Raw genomic sequence first — 16,794 nt, 5'->3', positions numbered from 1 at the left:
TTGTAGTGGTTGTTGAAGAATGTTGAGGGTGATGTGGAGGAGAGAGGGAGGGGAGAAATGTTGAGGAAGCTCAACAAAGTTGAGGGACCTGCGGTGTGCCACGTGTCGAGCTGCAGTTGGCCACCAACAGGCGCGTGCAGGCCACGCGCAGACAAGGCACGTGACGCGCCTGCGAGAGGGAGAGAGAAACTGACATATTTAATGGGCTGCCACGTGTCCAAATCTGATTGGGTCGCCGGATTTCTTTTTCCCTTATCTTTTGAACTCAATTATTTCATCAAAAAAAATATTTTCTAGAAAAAAAATTTATACCAAAATTCATGATTTTTTTTCTCTATAAATAGAAACTTGGTTCGTTTGATTTGGACACAGAAAAAAAAAACCAAGTTTTTCACTCTCTTATTATCTCTCTCACCATCTTACTATCTTTCTATTAGCCTTTGTTTTGAAATGGATCACAACAATCACCATTTCAACACTCAGAATTCATCTAACTACCCTTATAACAACCAAAATCCCAACAATTATCAAGATCCAAATCAATTTCCCAACCAACGTCATCAAAATCCCAACAATTATCAAGATCCTGGTCAATTTCCCAACCAACGTCATCAAAATCCCAACAATTATCAAGATCCAAATTAATTTCCCAACCAACGTCCTCAAAATCCCAACAATTTTCAAGATCCAAATCAATTTTTCATTCAACGTCCTCAAAATCCCCATAATTTTGGTTTGGCACCAAATTTCAATCAGACATCATTTGTTCCAAACTGTCATCCATCTTATGGATCTGTGAGATATTCATCTCAAACACCCCAGTCTAGTGGTTATATGCCAATGGTTCCTGAAAATTTTCCGAGTGTTGATGTACCGGAATTTCCGGGATTTTCAACACAAGTCAATCTTGGTGGCGGGCCAGCTGATAATGAAGTCAATGAAATCACTCCTAAGAGCAAAAAAACCCCTTCACCCGCATGGAACACTGCACAAAATCTAGTGCTAATTAGTGGGTGGATTAATTGTGGAACAAGCAGTGTTGTCGGAAGAAACCAGAAAGGAGAAACATTTTGGAGAGATATTGCTGAGTATTGTAATGAGCATTGCTCATTCGATCCTCCGCGTGATTGGGTTGCATGCCGAAACCGTTGGAATTATATGAACACAAGACTGGGTAAATGGATTGGCGCTTATGATAGCGCTAAGCGTGAGCAACGAAGCGGTTGGTCGGAGAATGATATTTTGGCAAAAGCGCAGGAATTATTCGCAAGTGGGAATAATGGTCAATTTACTTTCATGGATGAATGGCGCGCTCTCCGTGATCAACCACGTTTTTGTAGTCAGGTAGGAGGAAATGGTGGCTCGGGAATTAGTGGATCTAAGAGATCACACGACAGTGATGCAAGTGGCTCAAAATCTATAAGATCAATTCCTCGTCCAATGGGTAGAGAGGCAGCTAAGAAAAAGAGTAAAAAGAAAATTAGAGAAGCTGCCTTGGAGGAGGTGGACAAAGAGTGGGATGATTACAAACAATTCAAGGAGAAAGAGCTTGAACGATTGGAGAAGATAGCATGGTGCAAGTAGAGACTAACCAATTGATTAAAGAGAAGACTAATGCGATGAAAGAGAAGACTAATGCGATGAAAGAGAAGACTAATGCTAAGAAAATTAGTATGTATCTAAAGCTAACTTCCGCAGAGCATCTTGATGATCGTAAGAAAGAGCTGTTGAAGCAGTTGTCCGAAGAGCTATTTGGAAATTAATTTCAAACGAGTCTTTGTCTGTATTCGGTCAAACTTGTCAGTGGTGTGAAGTCTGTAGTGTTTGCTTTAATAATTTTCAAGTCTTGTGTTCAGTATGTACTGTTTGCTTTAATGTATCGGTTACTGTGTTTGAATATGTACCACTCAATTCGAATCTTGTCATTTTCCGATAATTAACTGTAGTTGATAACTTATTTCAAATCTGCCAGTGGTGTCAAGTCTGTAGTGTTTGCTTTAATAATTTTCAAGTGGTGTCAAGTCAGTAGTGTTTGGCTTTAATAATTTTCGGGTAACTGTGTTTGAATATGTACCACTCAATTCGAATCTTGTCCTTTTCCGATAATTAACTCTAGTTGATAACTTATTTCAAATCCGCCAGTGGTGTCAAGTCTGTAGTGTTTGCTTTAATAATTTTCAAGTGGTGTCAAGTCAGTAGTGTTTGACTTTAATAATTTTCGGGTAACTGTGTTTGAATATGTACCACTCAATTCGAATCTTGTCCTTTTCCGATATTTAATTCTAGTTGATAACTTATTTCAAATCCGCCAGTGTCCACCATTCAATGTACTTATATATATGGACTCATAGATCCATTGATGTACCAATATCCCAAATCTCTTCCAATCTACTTCAAATTTCACAACAAATGGATCCATCAGAAAATCCTTTTGATCTTGCAGCATATATTCAAAATAGTCAAATTGAAGAAGCTTATATACTCAACCGATTTAGAGAGCGTCGAAGAAAAATATTGGAAGATACTGCACCTCGTAGTAGAAAATATCTCGGTAGAGATCATGCAGCGGCAAACCAGAGGCTAATTGACGACTACTTTGCCAATGAGCCTACATATGACGATGCAATGTTTCGTCGTCGGTACCGGATGCAAAAACAATTTTTCCTTCGAATCGTTGGGGACCTTTCAAGCAGTGATAACTACTTCACCCAACGAGTTGATGCAGCCAATAAAGAAGGTATATCACCCTTAGCAAAATGTACCACAGCAAAGCGAATGTTAGCAAATGGTGTGGCAGCAGATGCGGTCGATGAGTACATCAAAATTGGAGGTACTACAACATTGGAGTGTTTACGTAGATTCTGTAAAGGAATCATACGATTGTATGAGCAACAGTACCTGAGAGCACCAACCCAAGATGACCTGCAAAGAATACTACATGTTAGTGACATGCGGGGGTTCCCAAGCATGATCGGGAGTATTGACTGCATGCACTGGGAGTGGAAAAACTGTCCTAAAGCATGGGAAGGTCAATTTACTAGAGGGGATAAGGGAACCACAACAGTTATTCTTGATGCAGTTGCATCTCATGATCTATGGATCTGGCATGCCTTTTTTGGATGTCCTGGAACATTGAACGACATAAACGTTCTAGATCGGTCACCAGTGTTTGATGACGTGGAACAGGGAAAGGCTCCAGCTGTGAATTTCTTTGTGAATCAACGTCCCTATAATATGGCATACTATCTAGCTGATGGTATCTATCCTTCTTATCCAACTTTCGTCAAAACGATTAGACTTCCTCAAAGTGAACCCGATAAGTTATTTGCAAAAGTTCAGGAGGGATGTCGGAAGGACATCGAACGTGCATTTGGAGTTCTTCAAGCTCGTTTTAAAATCATTCGTGAACCAGCTCGCTTGTGGGACATAGATGATTTGAGTATCATTATGAGGTTGTAAGAACCCGAATTAAATAATTAGATTATTTATTTACTTTCGTCGTGTTGATTAATTAAGTAATTATATTTTATTGTTTTATGTTATTTTCATGACTCGAATCATATTACGAGTCACGAAAACTATTTATATAATAATTAAGTTCAGATTATGTTTAAGGTTGACACTGTAGTCAGCTTAAGTAATAGCACGAGCCATATTCGCACCCGACTATGGTCGAGAGTGTCCGAAAAAGGCTATATCCGCTCCTAGAGCACTGTTTAAGAGAATTTTAGAATTGAAGGGAGAATAAGAACCTCTAGGTATTTTTCCCATGACCAGTGTTTCGATACGAAACCCTGGACTGTACGCTTGTTAGGTTTTGCTTCCCGGAAGTTCGTCGAAGCTAGACTTTAACTTCTCAGGGACTTTAACTAAGACACTGAATGAAGAGTTTTTCTATTCGGAGCTTCTAACGAAGTTTCCATCCGCGCTGCCTCATTTCTTTCGACGTTTGTGATCTTTTTCCTGAAGGAAGTTTCTTCATCCGACGTCGACTGCAAAAAGTAGTTTTTCGGCATAAATCGACCCACACCGTCTTTGAGACGTTTTCCTCAATTAGATGAACCTTGATTTGAGTATCGACATTCTGTCGCCGAATACTCAATTTTTATCAGCAGATGAAAGTACCAAAACGACCGGAACCGCGAAATCTCGATTTTTCGGATTTTCCCCTCACCTATAAAATGGGAAAAAATGAGAAATTTCTCATTTTCTCCCAAGAGTGGCCGAGAGCTAGAGAGAGAAAGAGAGAGGAGCTGAGCTTTTTCAATTCTTGCCCGATCGTCCTGATTTCGGAAGCTACGCGTAGGCACAGAGGTAAGGATGCTTAATCCTACTTCTATTTCTGCTTTCTGTCGGCTTATTCTATCTATTTCTGTGCTCAAAGTTTTGAGCTTTTTGTAAAAATGTCTGATTACCTCGATTTTTCTTTCCAACTATCTTCTACTACAACCCAACATGCTATAATCCCTGTCGGATCGTTCGGATTTTCACCGAGTCGTCGTAGATCTGAAAAACTGACAAAAACCTTATTTTCTTCACATGTGCTTACTTTATTATCAAAAAGTCGCAACCAAGCTTAGAACCCTTGAGATTAAGTGCTATAAACGTCGTTGTGAACAACCCCATCAATTTTGTTTTTCAGAATTTCAACTTTGAGTTTTTGGTCATTAATTCTGGACCAAAATACCCCTAAGTCGTATTTTCAGTCGTTAAATATTTCTGAGAGTTTTCCTGGCCTAGATATCACCTACGAATACCTAGGAATTATATTAGATCGAAGAAAAAGTTCGGAAACCCTATTTTCTAAAGTGGCCGAAACTTGTTGGAGCTGTACCGTGTCCAAAAATAATTTTTGGGTTAATATGGCCTGAGCCATAGCGTAGCCCTCTCCGTTGTCGAAATGTTTGCGTTGGTTTCGTGTCATTCCGAGTTCTGTAACTCGAGTTATGCGCATTTTAGCGAAAACATGTCTTATTGTCCATTCGTGCCTAAATGTCGAACTCTAGAGTTTCGAAAGCTTCTTTTCGGGTTTTGATAGTGTTATTAGTTGTATTGTTTCTTAGCGACTAAGCAATGATACTTTGCTTAAGGTTTGGAACGAGTGGAGTTGAGGAAAGAGACTTTGGAGCAATTGGTGAGGTTTCACAACTGAGGAGGACGCCCGAGGAACTTGCTGAGTTCGGGAGCTTTATTTTGGATTGGACTGGGAAATTGAGCTTGGGTGGAGAAATTGGCTAAGGTAAGGGTAACTCAGTTTTAGAGCGTCTTTGAGTCTTGCATGCTTTTATCGCACTGCATGCGTTTGAGATGAAGTTGTTTAAACTTGATTGGCAATTGATTGAAATGTTGGTATGCTTTCAATGTTGTATGCTTGCTTATGTTGACTGTTTCTGAGGCTTGTGCCAAATGTTTTCTGAAGGCTCCGGCCGAGTGAACTTATTGAGACGTGTGTCTCCGTTTTCTGAGAGGCTTCGACCGTTTACTGGTTTCTGTCATTGAACTGAGCTGGTATGCATTGAATTGATTTATGTTTGTCGATAATATGAATAACATGTGATTATCTTGATTTGATTATGGAATTTGGGATTGTTGTTTGAGTGACTACTGAGTTGGATGAGATGTTTTGATTTGCTTTTAGTGGCAATGAGGTGGGGTGTGGTCCCGCGTGATTGTCCCATCCTTCGAGACGTTATACAGTGGCGATGAGGTGGGGTGTGGTCCCGCGTGATTGTCTCGTCCTTCGAGACGTTATACAGTGGCGATGAGGTGGGGTGTGGTCCCGCGTGATTGTCCTGTCCTTCGAGACGTTATACAGTGGCGATGAGGTGGGGTGTGGTCCCGCGTGATTGTCCCATCTTGCGAGATGTCCTAAAGTGGCGATGAGGTGGGGTGTGGTCCCGCGTGATTGTCCCGTCTTGCGAGACGTTATTGATCGATCCATTTTGGTTGCAGCATATAGTTGCATCATAGGGGAATAATATTTGCTTCTGATGTTTTGGTTGATTTGATGTTATATGGTTGAGAATTATTGATATCTGATTTATTGTTATATTGTTGAGGATTATTGATATCTGATTTGTTGTTAGATTGTTGAGGTTGTTGATATTCGAATTGATTATATTGTTGGTTTTTTTGAAATTTGATCTACATCTATACTGTTAAGTTATCGATTCACGAGTTAGTTTATGTTGTTAAGTTTTGTTAATATCTGTTTTAAAACCATATCGTTTAATTCTGTTAAATATATGATTTGATTTCATGATTCGATAGGATGAGTTGTCATCTAATTTGAGTTGAATTGCTAGTTTATTTACCATGCTAAGTAATCAAATTTGAATAGCATGATTTTCTCTTTTATATGTGGTAGTTGTATGGAGTTAACCCTTTCTGTTTGCTATTTGTTGTTTGGGCGCTTAACGCTATTAGGCGATGGAAAATCTTCGATGGAGCTTGACCTTCGTACGAGTCGGAGAGGAGAACTTGAAGAACTGTGGAAGACTTGAAGAATAGAGTCGGGTGTAGGGTTAGAGCCTTGGGTTAGAGAGCTAACCATTATTGGTTTAAGCTTGCATAATGATTTTAGAAATTTATATTTGGGGTTTCGGGTACTCGCCTTGTTCAAGACTTGATGTAAATCCCTTTGTAGTTGGGAGTATGCATGACATGTTTTGGAAGTACATTGAAAAGAAAAAAAAATATACTCGTGTTTATACATTCTTTTGGAAAATATTGCATATTTACTTTAATAGGTTACTATAGTGACACCCGAAATTCGGGGTGTTACAGAGGTCATGCATCATATTACATAATATGATTGTTGATGATGAACGAGATAAATATTTGCAACGTTGGACCGATTTTGAGCAATATGGGGAAATTGAATCTAGTACACCGCAATCATACTCGACCGAGGTGTTACCCGCTTTTGCAAATCATGTGCGTGCTAGATCCGAGTTGCGTGATTCAAATGTTCATCACGAACTGCAAGCAGATCTAGTGAAGCACATCTGGGCAAAGTTTGGAATGTTTCAGGATTGAAGATGATTGTATCGTACTAATTACGTTATTTGTGTGTTGTGTGCTTAGTTTGTTGTCTTGCATTTTAAGTTAAGAAAATAAAATAAATTATAGTCTATATTTAAAAAAAAAATTAAATTGTTAAGTGTTTATTGTTTTAATTTAATTTAAATCGATAATTGTAATTTTATGTAATCATAAAAACAAAAATATAAAATTAAATAAAAATGTGAAATAAAAAAGTGGTGGGGTAGGGTGAGTGGTGGGGTAGGGTGTTGAGAGTTAAGTAAAACTATTGGAGTGGGTAAAAGTTGAATGAGTGTTGAATTGGAGAGAGAAGATGATGTGGAGTGTTGGGAAGAGAAAATGTGTGGTTGAGAAGGGGTAAACAAAACAAAATTCAACCAACCATTGCTCATGGTCTAAGATGAAGTTAACATTTAAGATGCTGATAAGAGTTATTCACCTACTAATTCCTTAGCTAAGTAAATCTACCAATTAAGAACCTAGCCTTAATTCCTTAAGCCCTAGTGATCAGAAAAAGAGCATTATAGTAAATACCTACTCGATAAGACATTCCCAAGCTCTGTTCCTAACCTAAGAAGTTCATGTCCTAGTGGATAGAATCTCTGACTGTCACTCAAGAAATCTCAATAGTTCCTAACTAGATAATCCTATCCTAGAGAGGTGAGTATCCCGACTAGTCACTTGGTTTAGACCTCATTCTCAACTCATGATATTCATACCTAAGGGTTAATGTCTCTTATTGTCACCTAGTAAACTTCAACCCAACCTACGACATGTCTTTCTTAAGATGACTGATGCAAGGGTGGTTCATCTCATTAACTAAATTCATACCAACTTCTCAATTGTCATGCAAATCCTAAAAAAACATCATATTGCCAAAAGTTACATGAACGCGCAAAGAGAATCAATAATCTAAGACATAGGAATTTTCCCCCTTTCTGTGAACTAAGCCTACATCAATTCATATCAATTTCCCAATCTATTTTCGAATTAATATAAACCTTTAAAATTATCAATCGACCAATAGAAGCATTAAACGTAGAGATAAACACTAAATAATGAAAATTCATGCTTATAATTGCATAAAGGTATAATGAACAAGAAAGAAAATCAAATTAAGTAATTTCAAATACCAAAAGAGAGTCACAACACAAAAATAGGTAAAGAGAAAAGCAAAACCCAAAATAGAACAGAGTCATGGACGTCCGAAGAAGCTGTCACCTCCTCGATGACCCTGACACCGGCCCTCAAGGGCCTAGCCTTCCTTTCCACCAAGAACTTGCCTCCAAGAGTCTCCCAAGTGTTTATTAGGTTTAGAAGAAGAGAAAAGATGAAAAAGATCCCTCAAAAATAGGTTAAAAACTGATTTTATAGTGATTTTTCGTAATCTGGGCCTGTTTTGTCCTTTCTGCTGCCGTTTATGATCAGGCGCAGTTGCGCGCACCGTAAGTCTGTGTACCCTCAGGAGTTTGGACGTTGGATAATAGGGGCTGCTACGTGGCGCGATCTGATGCGCGGGTACACAGTAAGACCATGGAGCGCGGCACACAACATCAGAACCTTAAAAGCTGCGAAATTCTCTCTTTTTCCTTTTTTTCTATCTCTTCTGATATCTTCTCCTAAAATAACTATAAAATAAATAAAGATAAAAATAAGATAACACTTAAATTAAACTTATCTAATCCTAAATTAAAGTAAATAAATTCTAATAATATCTAGAAAATAATATAAAATATAGAAAAATACTAAAACTTAATAAAAATATTAAAATGCATGAAATAAGCCTAAAGTGTCCTAAAGTGAATGAAATATCCTAAAAATTATACTAAACTACATGCAAATAAGCTAGGCAAATAGCCTTAAATCCCGGGTCATCAACATGTCCCGAGCTTTTCGCTTCAGGCTACACTCATTTGGCTCTTAGTCAATCCGAATGCTAGTTCGATTCGTTATTGTGAGTCACGTCGCGAGCTTGATTCCGCGGTGAGGGGCATGCTTTCCGCGCGCAAATGCAAGTTTGTTTTCGCGACATGTACCTCGCTTTCCGTGTCAAGTCTTGCGTATTCGGCGGGTCGCCGGTCGTTTGAACAATTATCAAAACTGGGGATGGCGCAAGCGATACCTTAAGATTATACTTGAAAGAAAAGTTCCATTTCATAGAAGGTCAATTACACATGCATGTAAGGGACAAAAGATCAAAATGGGGAGCCTCGTTAAAAACTCCCAATCTAGGAAGAAAAGAGTGCTCCACTTGTTGCGGTCCTGCCTTCTATGAGTTTCCTGACTCTAACTGTAATAGAAACGGAGGTTAGCAGGGGGTGGGTATGCTTTGCTGTTAGATGAGGACATGTCTCGTCCTTTCTTCTGACGGTTGTCTTCCTCCTCCAGTATGTAGTTATGCGCTCGCTGCCGAATCTCCACCATTGATGAGGCAGGGTGGCGCGTCAGGTTCCCGTTCAACTGTCCTTCACAGAGGTCGTTTTTGAAAGTCGTAACGCACACCGCTGGAACTAAGTCTTCCATGTGAACGGAAACTTCATTGAAACGAGACACGTAGCTCTTAATCGTCTCACCTTCTTTCTGGATCACCGACAACAGCTCTGCAATGGTCACTTGCTCAGATCTACTCGCCGAGAACTGTGACAGGAACTTCGTGGAGAACTCTGCTATTGATCTGGTGGGTAGGGTGGTGAACCAGGTCATAGCTGATTTCCTGAACGTTGAGGGGAGGAGCTTGCACTTGACGGCGTCAATTACGCCGGCGATAACCATTCTGGTGTTAAAATAAACCAAGTGCTCCTTCGGGTCAGAGTTTCCCGAGTAAGGTTCCAACACTAAGGTCTTCAGGTGCTCCGGGGTCTCGACCTCTGCGATGGCCACCGCGAACGGTTGAAAGTTGACCACCGTTGCTGCCATTCTCCGGTCAGAGACCTGATGGTCAGATCTGTCCTTCGTTAGTTCCGTCACCTGAGCCTGTAGCGCGTCGTTGGCTCTCCGCATATCATTCAACTTGTCCAGAATCTCCTGGAGGGCAGGATTTTTCCCCAGATCTCCTGCCATCGGTGATGCTTCCTGCTGCTCCGCCACAAGTCTTGCTGCTAACACTGCCCTGGTAAAACCAGCCAGCTCTCTCTCTAGTGGGACTGAGGGGAACTGTCTCGAGCCCCACGGTGGGCGCCAAAAATGTTCTTACACGGCACCTGACCTCTCCGATCAAGGGTTTATCCCCTTGGGTTTAGCGCCGTATAGACAATGAATAAAGAGTAAATAAAACATGTTTTATTCCATTGGAGTCAAGCCTTTTATAGTGGGGCTTGACTCCTGACCTAGAATATTATATATGGGCCTGATGTTTAGTCTATTGGGCCTAAAGAGATGTAAACCCAAATGAGCCATGGATACATAACCTAACACGTATACTCGCTATCCTTCGTCAGGTTAGGTCTTCGTGGTCTTGTCAGCTCATGAGGACTCGCCCACCAAGGCTATTGGGCGAGTCCTGTCCACATAAGATTAGATTGATAATTACTCCACATAAAATTGAAAGCATAAGAGACAAACACAACAATGGTAGTGGTTAATTACTCCACATGAAATTGAAAACATAATAGACAAACACAATATAATTGAATTGAAATAACATATATAATAAAAAAAAAATCGAATCTTATCCTATATTGCAACTTCACTAGAGGACTTAATAACTCATATTACCAAATTAAAGCATGATAAACTCAGTAGCTAAGACTATACAAAAACATTATTGGTCTTGTGAGTTTCTTCACTTCTTAAATTGAATTTAAGGTCAATTTGCACCTAATTGGCCTGAGATTTGATATATACATTCACATTTTACTTTATCTTTCATCTCATTTTCATTCATTTCACTTTTCATTTCTCTCTTCATTTCCTATCACATCACCTATCATATTCTCTTATCTCTCATCAATATATATTAGAAAAGAAGAACTTCCATCAGACTGATTTAGTGACGTGTCGTTCCCACGTTAATTCTTAGTGACGTGTCATTCTCACGTTAATTCTCATAAAAATAATTGCACGTGTCATTCTCAAGTTAATTCTCATAAAAAAATACATTTTTAAATTTTAGATTTGATTAGGATTCAGGTTTTTTATTTCTTGATTTTATCTTAATTTATTTTTGATTTATTTTTAGAGTATTAATTAATTTTTATTGAATTTTCGGATTTTTAATAAATTCAGGATTTTATGAGTTTTTATTGTGATTTGCTAGATTTTTGTAGTTTTTATCTATCTTTATTTATTACGTTTCTAAATTTTAGATTTATTTGTGAAAGATGCATGGAAGGATTACACGGGTGGCCATTGAATGACATGAATGGTCAGTATAAATTCATGATTAAGCATTTACAGTTATGGAATGTGCTGACTTACAATTTATGGTCGACAAGATTTTCATTACATACACTCTGTTTATTGAAGCATGAGCCAATATTCTATTTTATCCGCCTATAGCCATTCAGAATAGGACTAACTTCCTATCAATATTTGTTTTTCATAGCATCACTTTGACTATTGAATACGGGCAAACTTTGCGACACATTAGATTAATATCATATGATAGACATAAATATGCAATCAAATGGGTGGGAACCCATTAAAGATGCCCTTTTAGAGATGATTTTGTCTATCTACCATGAAATATCTTTAGGTTTTTCTAAAAGCATATAAGTACAGTTTAGAACCTGTGGATGATACTAAACATTTTTATAAAGCTCATCATGTACCAACCTCTATTTTTCCTTAGAGTGATTGGCACTATATTTGACTCTCTCACTTTGGAAACTCATTCGATTTGATTTCAAACATAAAAAAGATGGGAGCTCTTCCCCTTGATTTTCTAACGATGATAGCAATGTCTTGCATGCTTCCACTTGCTGGATTTGAGCTACTCTTCAAGAGGTAATTTTAGCTCTTCCCCTGACTTTCTAATGGACTTACATTTTTTATTTGAGTTCTTACAAGATTTATTTCCCATTATTATTATGATTAGTCCAGTGATTTATTGTGTTGCAGTATCTGACTGTGTCGTGATAAGGGTTATGGTAGTCTAAACCTAGATTTGTTGTTTTACCCCCTTCACTATAACGTTTGCACCCTTCGCTGCAATAAATGAGATTGTTAACCGGAAATAGACTAAACAAGTCAAAGTTGTAAACAATTTCATTGTTAACCGGAAATAGATTTGTTTTAAAAGTTAACTAATGAATTTTCTGTACTAAACAAGCTGAAAAAGACTGTTACTAATTTTTGCTTAATATTCTATATTTTTTTACTCAGCTTCTAATATTTTTTACTTGAATTTCAAATGAGGACTCCCAACAAGGGAATAAATCTTGAGATTTAAACAAATGATCTCTAAGGAAATGATTTTCATGGATTTTATTGTTATATGCAGGTTTTGTGTACTACCAAATGAGATACATCTCTATTGATGATTGTAAGTGAATTTTCTTGGAAGATTGAGATTCTTCAAGTGGAGAAGGTGCAATGACATGTGAAGCTTAATCTCCAATAGACTGTTAGCACATAACCTTAAAGATTAATCATTTTTGGTTACTTATTAATTTTATAGCATTTACTACTCATTGTATAGGCTGGTGAGTGTGTTGTTTTTGTACTCACACTGATGGATTTGATAAGATAACGGTGCCAAAAAATAAGGGTCATGGACATACACACATATTTTTTGGTTATAAAAAATGAACTTTGGTGATGTAGGTCATACTCTACTAATAAAAAAATCCACCAAGATTGTGATTTGGAGATCTAAGTCAATTCAATGGATATGTTGTTGTTTAATATGTTGGCAATTCCTTATATCTATGATTTGTGCTATTGTCTTCATATTCACGAAGAATGTGAAACGAGTTCCTGTTGATTTGGATCAGGCTAATAAGAGAAATCTTTATATCCACTTTGCTTAGGATTTCTAACTCTTCTATTTCATCCGTTGTTTAACATATTTTTAATAATCAAGGTATCAATTGATGTATCAAATACGATAGACATATTTCGCGTGCAACGCGCGGATAAAAAACACTAGTTATAATTTATTTATAAGTGAAGATAACTTTTTCGAATCACCCATGTGGCTTGAAAATTTATTCGTAGAAGTAGTCTACAAACAGTTTTTAGTACAATGCACTCAAACCTTCAATAGTCAAGGAAAGGAAACCTTATAATTTGATTTGTTTTCCCCACTAAGCACTTCATACTTCTCTACAAAGGAAACATAATTTAGAAAAAGGCAACACAAGAAAAGAAAAGATGTCACAAGGATGCATTCTAGGCTTTTGCTGCTTCACGAGAATCACTCTGGACGTCCAGGCCCGTTTTTCTGACCCTGCTCTCAGTTTGGGCTGCTTTTCCATCGTCACGGGCCTCGCTCTGGGCCGCCTGGGCCATCTCCTGGGCTTTGCTCTCCACACTTTCAACAACTTCCCCAGCTCTCTGGGCCATGGTCTCGGCAGCCGCCTGAAGCGGCGGTTTGAGGCGCTCCAGCAACCGCGTGCGGCGGAGGTAGTTTGCCAGCCAAGCAAACGAAGAGAGAGAGGTGACCCCGAATGCCCCAGATGTTACAAACCCTGCGACGGCTAAACCGATGAGCAGGGCTGCCGGGAGCAAGATGGGGCTGAAGATGACGAAGAGCGGGGCGGTGATGGTGAGGCCGATGACGGTGGCGGCAAGGGTGAGGCCGGCGAGGATGAGGAGAGAAGCTCCGAATGGGACAAGAGTGGCGAGTGCTAGAACCTGAGAAGTAGTAGGATTTGGCTTCCCTGTTCGTGATTGGGTGCCTGTGTGGTTGTAGTAGTAGTCTTCTTGCTGATAAGGCTCTGCCATGGAAGGAGAATGCAAGCTTTTTTAAGTCTTACTTGCTTGTGGTATTTGCAAGGAGATGAGAGAAAAATAAAATGAAGAAGAGGGTATGAATTGAATGGGGTTGGTTAGGTGAAGGTGATGAGAGTAATTTAAGGTGAAGGGAAGTGATGACACGTAGGGAAGGGGTGAGGAACACTTGGTTAAGGAACAGGGGATGAAGGGTTGCATGGGAGAGGTAGATGTCGTTTGATGGTGCAAAATTCAGAAGAGGTTTATCGTTATTTGATCGAGGGGTGAATGCTGTTGTCTGTCTTACATGGCTTCGTGAATTGAACCTCATCCTCATCATCCTTTTGAGTTTTCTTGATCGGTGGAGTAGTTTATAGTTTGTCTTAGTTATCGGTTTCTTAATTATTTCGATTTCAAATGCTTAACCACAATAGGTGAAAGAAATACCAAGTGAATATGGTGACTACATGTAACATGCTACAATTGGCATATGTGACTACAAACATGCAGAGATTACATCACCTACCATTACATAATGTTCTACTTAGCTACGGAGGTCCCAAACTCGGTGATTACACTACTAAGTATGGGTCTAAGATTAGTGTTAGAGTGGACATGATCTATTCCTAATCCTCTTATAGGCTTTTTCCATGGCTTATTACTTATTAGGTTACAAATCGTTTTGCTATAATTATATGGTTTATTTCATATCAAATGAATTAATTATTTAAAAATATGGAAAACTTAAAAATATTGTTTGTGTTTTAAACATCAGTCATGCCCCCCTTATAATGACCAATAGTAAGATGCTAGGATGCCATGTCATCTCTTTCACCAGAAAATTTTATATTCTAAATTTAAGTCCTTAAACATTTTAAATTTTGTAGTTTAGCCCAAACCATTTATGTATTAATTATTTTTGAAATTAAAAAAAAAAAACTAAAATAAGATTTCACAAGAATTAAGAAGAATTCATTAACCCTAAATCTTTCTAGCTTCATCCTCTTGCTCTCTTTAGCGGCAGGTGGTGGCTCTCCACCGCTGCTGCGATTCATTCCTTTGCTTCAGCAGTTCAAGGTGCTCAGATTGAGGCCAGAGATGTGATCGTTGGTGCCACGCTTAGAGAGATTTCAGAGGAAGAGTGGTCAGTGATTGATTTGAAGGATGTCAAGGGATTGATGATGAACATAAGGAATTTGAATTGTAAGAGCAATTCAAATCAGGGATCGGGTTTGAAGCAGTTTAAAGGAGCAGCCAATGAAACCTGGAGAAAGTGGGGTGAAAAAGAGTGTTTTTGACTCACCTTCTTTGCAATTGGGGCAATCCAATGAAAACCCTTTTTGATTGCATTATAGTATATATAAGTGATTTACATGGGTACCAATAAAAGACACTAACCAGCTAATTCCATGGTGTATCAAACATGTGAAGAACTTGAATGACTCGTAGAAGTAAGAAAACTCGTTTTTATTTGAACCCCGCCATTGCAACTGAAAAGCCCCACAATGATCATTTTAAACTACAACCAGAGATAAACAATTCAAATACACATTAAAATTCTATTGTAAATGCATAAATTCATATTTGCCAAATCCGTGAACAGTTTTACAAGACATCTCAGAAAGACTTTGAAACAAAGAACGTTGGAACATTGGAAGGGAGTTGCCATATTACAACGACAGCAGTCCAGAAAAAGAAGACAAAGAACCCAATTGAGAAGATGAACGCGACCGCGACAAGATAAAGAAGAGGATGAAGAACAAGGCTCAGTAGATTGGGGATCTGAAATTAGGTAAAAAGAATTTACCCCCAAATTAGAGTTTACCCCCAAATAAGATTAAGATTAAAAACATAAAATAATTTTTGATAATTTAATTGAATTAATATAATACGGTTCATTTCTTAATACTAAAAGCTTAGGGACCATATTTGGGATTTCAAAAGTTACAATGACATGACACTCACTTACAACATGGCATTCATTCATTGGGTAATATAGAAACATCATTATAACCCTCCCTCACAAACCATCATGTAAAAGTTTGCAGAACACTTTTAGTTTGTGAGCGTTAAAAATCACCATAAATTAATTTTTAACCCCCACAAATTAAGAGTGTTTGTCACTATTAAGGTATTCACCAATCATTACATTTAATGATTAGCTTAATTGTCTTCGGGTTTCTAACGATTATTTATTGCTTGTAATACGACCTCATGGCTTCTATCCGTTGGTCACTCCACTCTCTAGCATGCTCATGAGAGATGATGCCTCGTGAGCAATGTTATATAACTTGAATCAGTCATCGACTTGAATAAGCTATTAGGTCGATGAGTCAATAGCTCAATAAAGTTCAATTGATTTCAACCAAATTTATATTAATTATAATATTTATAAAAGTAAGAAATATTTTGAAAGAAAAATTAATGATTATATATATATTATGTGCAACTGTTCTGAGAAATATATTTGACTTACGGGTAACAATGCTACTTTGTAGCTATGAGTGCCAATGTTTAACTCCCTTAGCTCCACTTTTTAATAAACTGTTGAGCAGTGCATTTTTTATTTCTCACAATATTGACTTGTTGAACCATCTGGTTTTTTCTGTGAAATCTGAGTCTGGTCTTATTGATAACATGTCCAATCAAACTTATATACCAACCAGACCGATCACAAGTCTGATTCATAGTTAAATTGGTCGGACAGACCAATCTGGTATGAGTTCCATAACTATGCTCTGAAGGTACATAACCCTTCAAACCCTTAAACGTGTGTGCTTATTGGGCATCATAGTAAGCTCATCCCCTAAGCTAGGTCAAAATGGGTGGTAACTCGAGAGGTACAAACAACCCTCCAAACCTTAAGCATGTGTGCTA

At 38.2% G+C, this 16,794-nt stretch overlaps 3 protein-coding genes across 3 annotated transcripts; 1 reads left to right on the top strand and 2 right to left on the bottom strand.

Annotated features, from left to right (window-relative positions):
* Window positions 1-2,409: 2,409 nt before the first annotated feature.
* Window positions 2,410-8,167, top strand: LOC130712961 (uncharacterized). The gene is made up of 5 exons (XM_057562772.1): window positions 2,410-2,737; window positions 2,798-3,028; window positions 3,251-3,452; window positions 6,789-6,886; window positions 8,133-8,167. Exons 1-5 carry the CDS (start codon window positions 2,410-2,412, stop codon window positions 8,165-8,167), a joined length of 894 nt encoding a protein of 297 aa, XP_057418755.1.
* Window positions 8,168-9,330: 1,163 nt separating this feature from the next.
* On the bottom strand, window positions 9,331-10,104 carry LOC130712960 (uncharacterized). Its single transcript, XM_057562771.1, has one exon. It carries the CDS (start codon window positions 10,102-10,104, stop codon window positions 9,331-9,333), a length of 774 nt encoding a protein of 257 aa, XP_057418754.1.
* A 3,270-nt stretch (window positions 10,105-13,374) lies between these two features.
* Window positions 13,375-13,958, bottom strand: LOC130712959 (oleosin H2-like). The gene has a single exon (XM_057562770.1). The coding sequence runs from the start codon at window positions 13,927-13,929 to the stop codon at window positions 13,375-13,377; it is 555 nt and encodes a 184-aa protein (XP_057418753.1). The 5' UTR covers window positions 13,930-13,958.
* Between the last annotated feature and the right edge of the window lie 2,836 nt (window positions 13,959-16,794).

This window comes from Lotus japonicus, chromosome 4 (genome assembly GCF_012489685.1).
Source record: "Lotus japonicus ecotype B-129 chromosome 4, LjGifu_v1.2".
NCBI classification, from domain to species: Eukaryota; Viridiplantae; Streptophyta; class Magnoliopsida; order Fabales; family Fabaceae; genus Lotus; species Lotus japonicus.
This window is presented reverse-complemented; position numbering and strand designations above follow the sequence as displayed.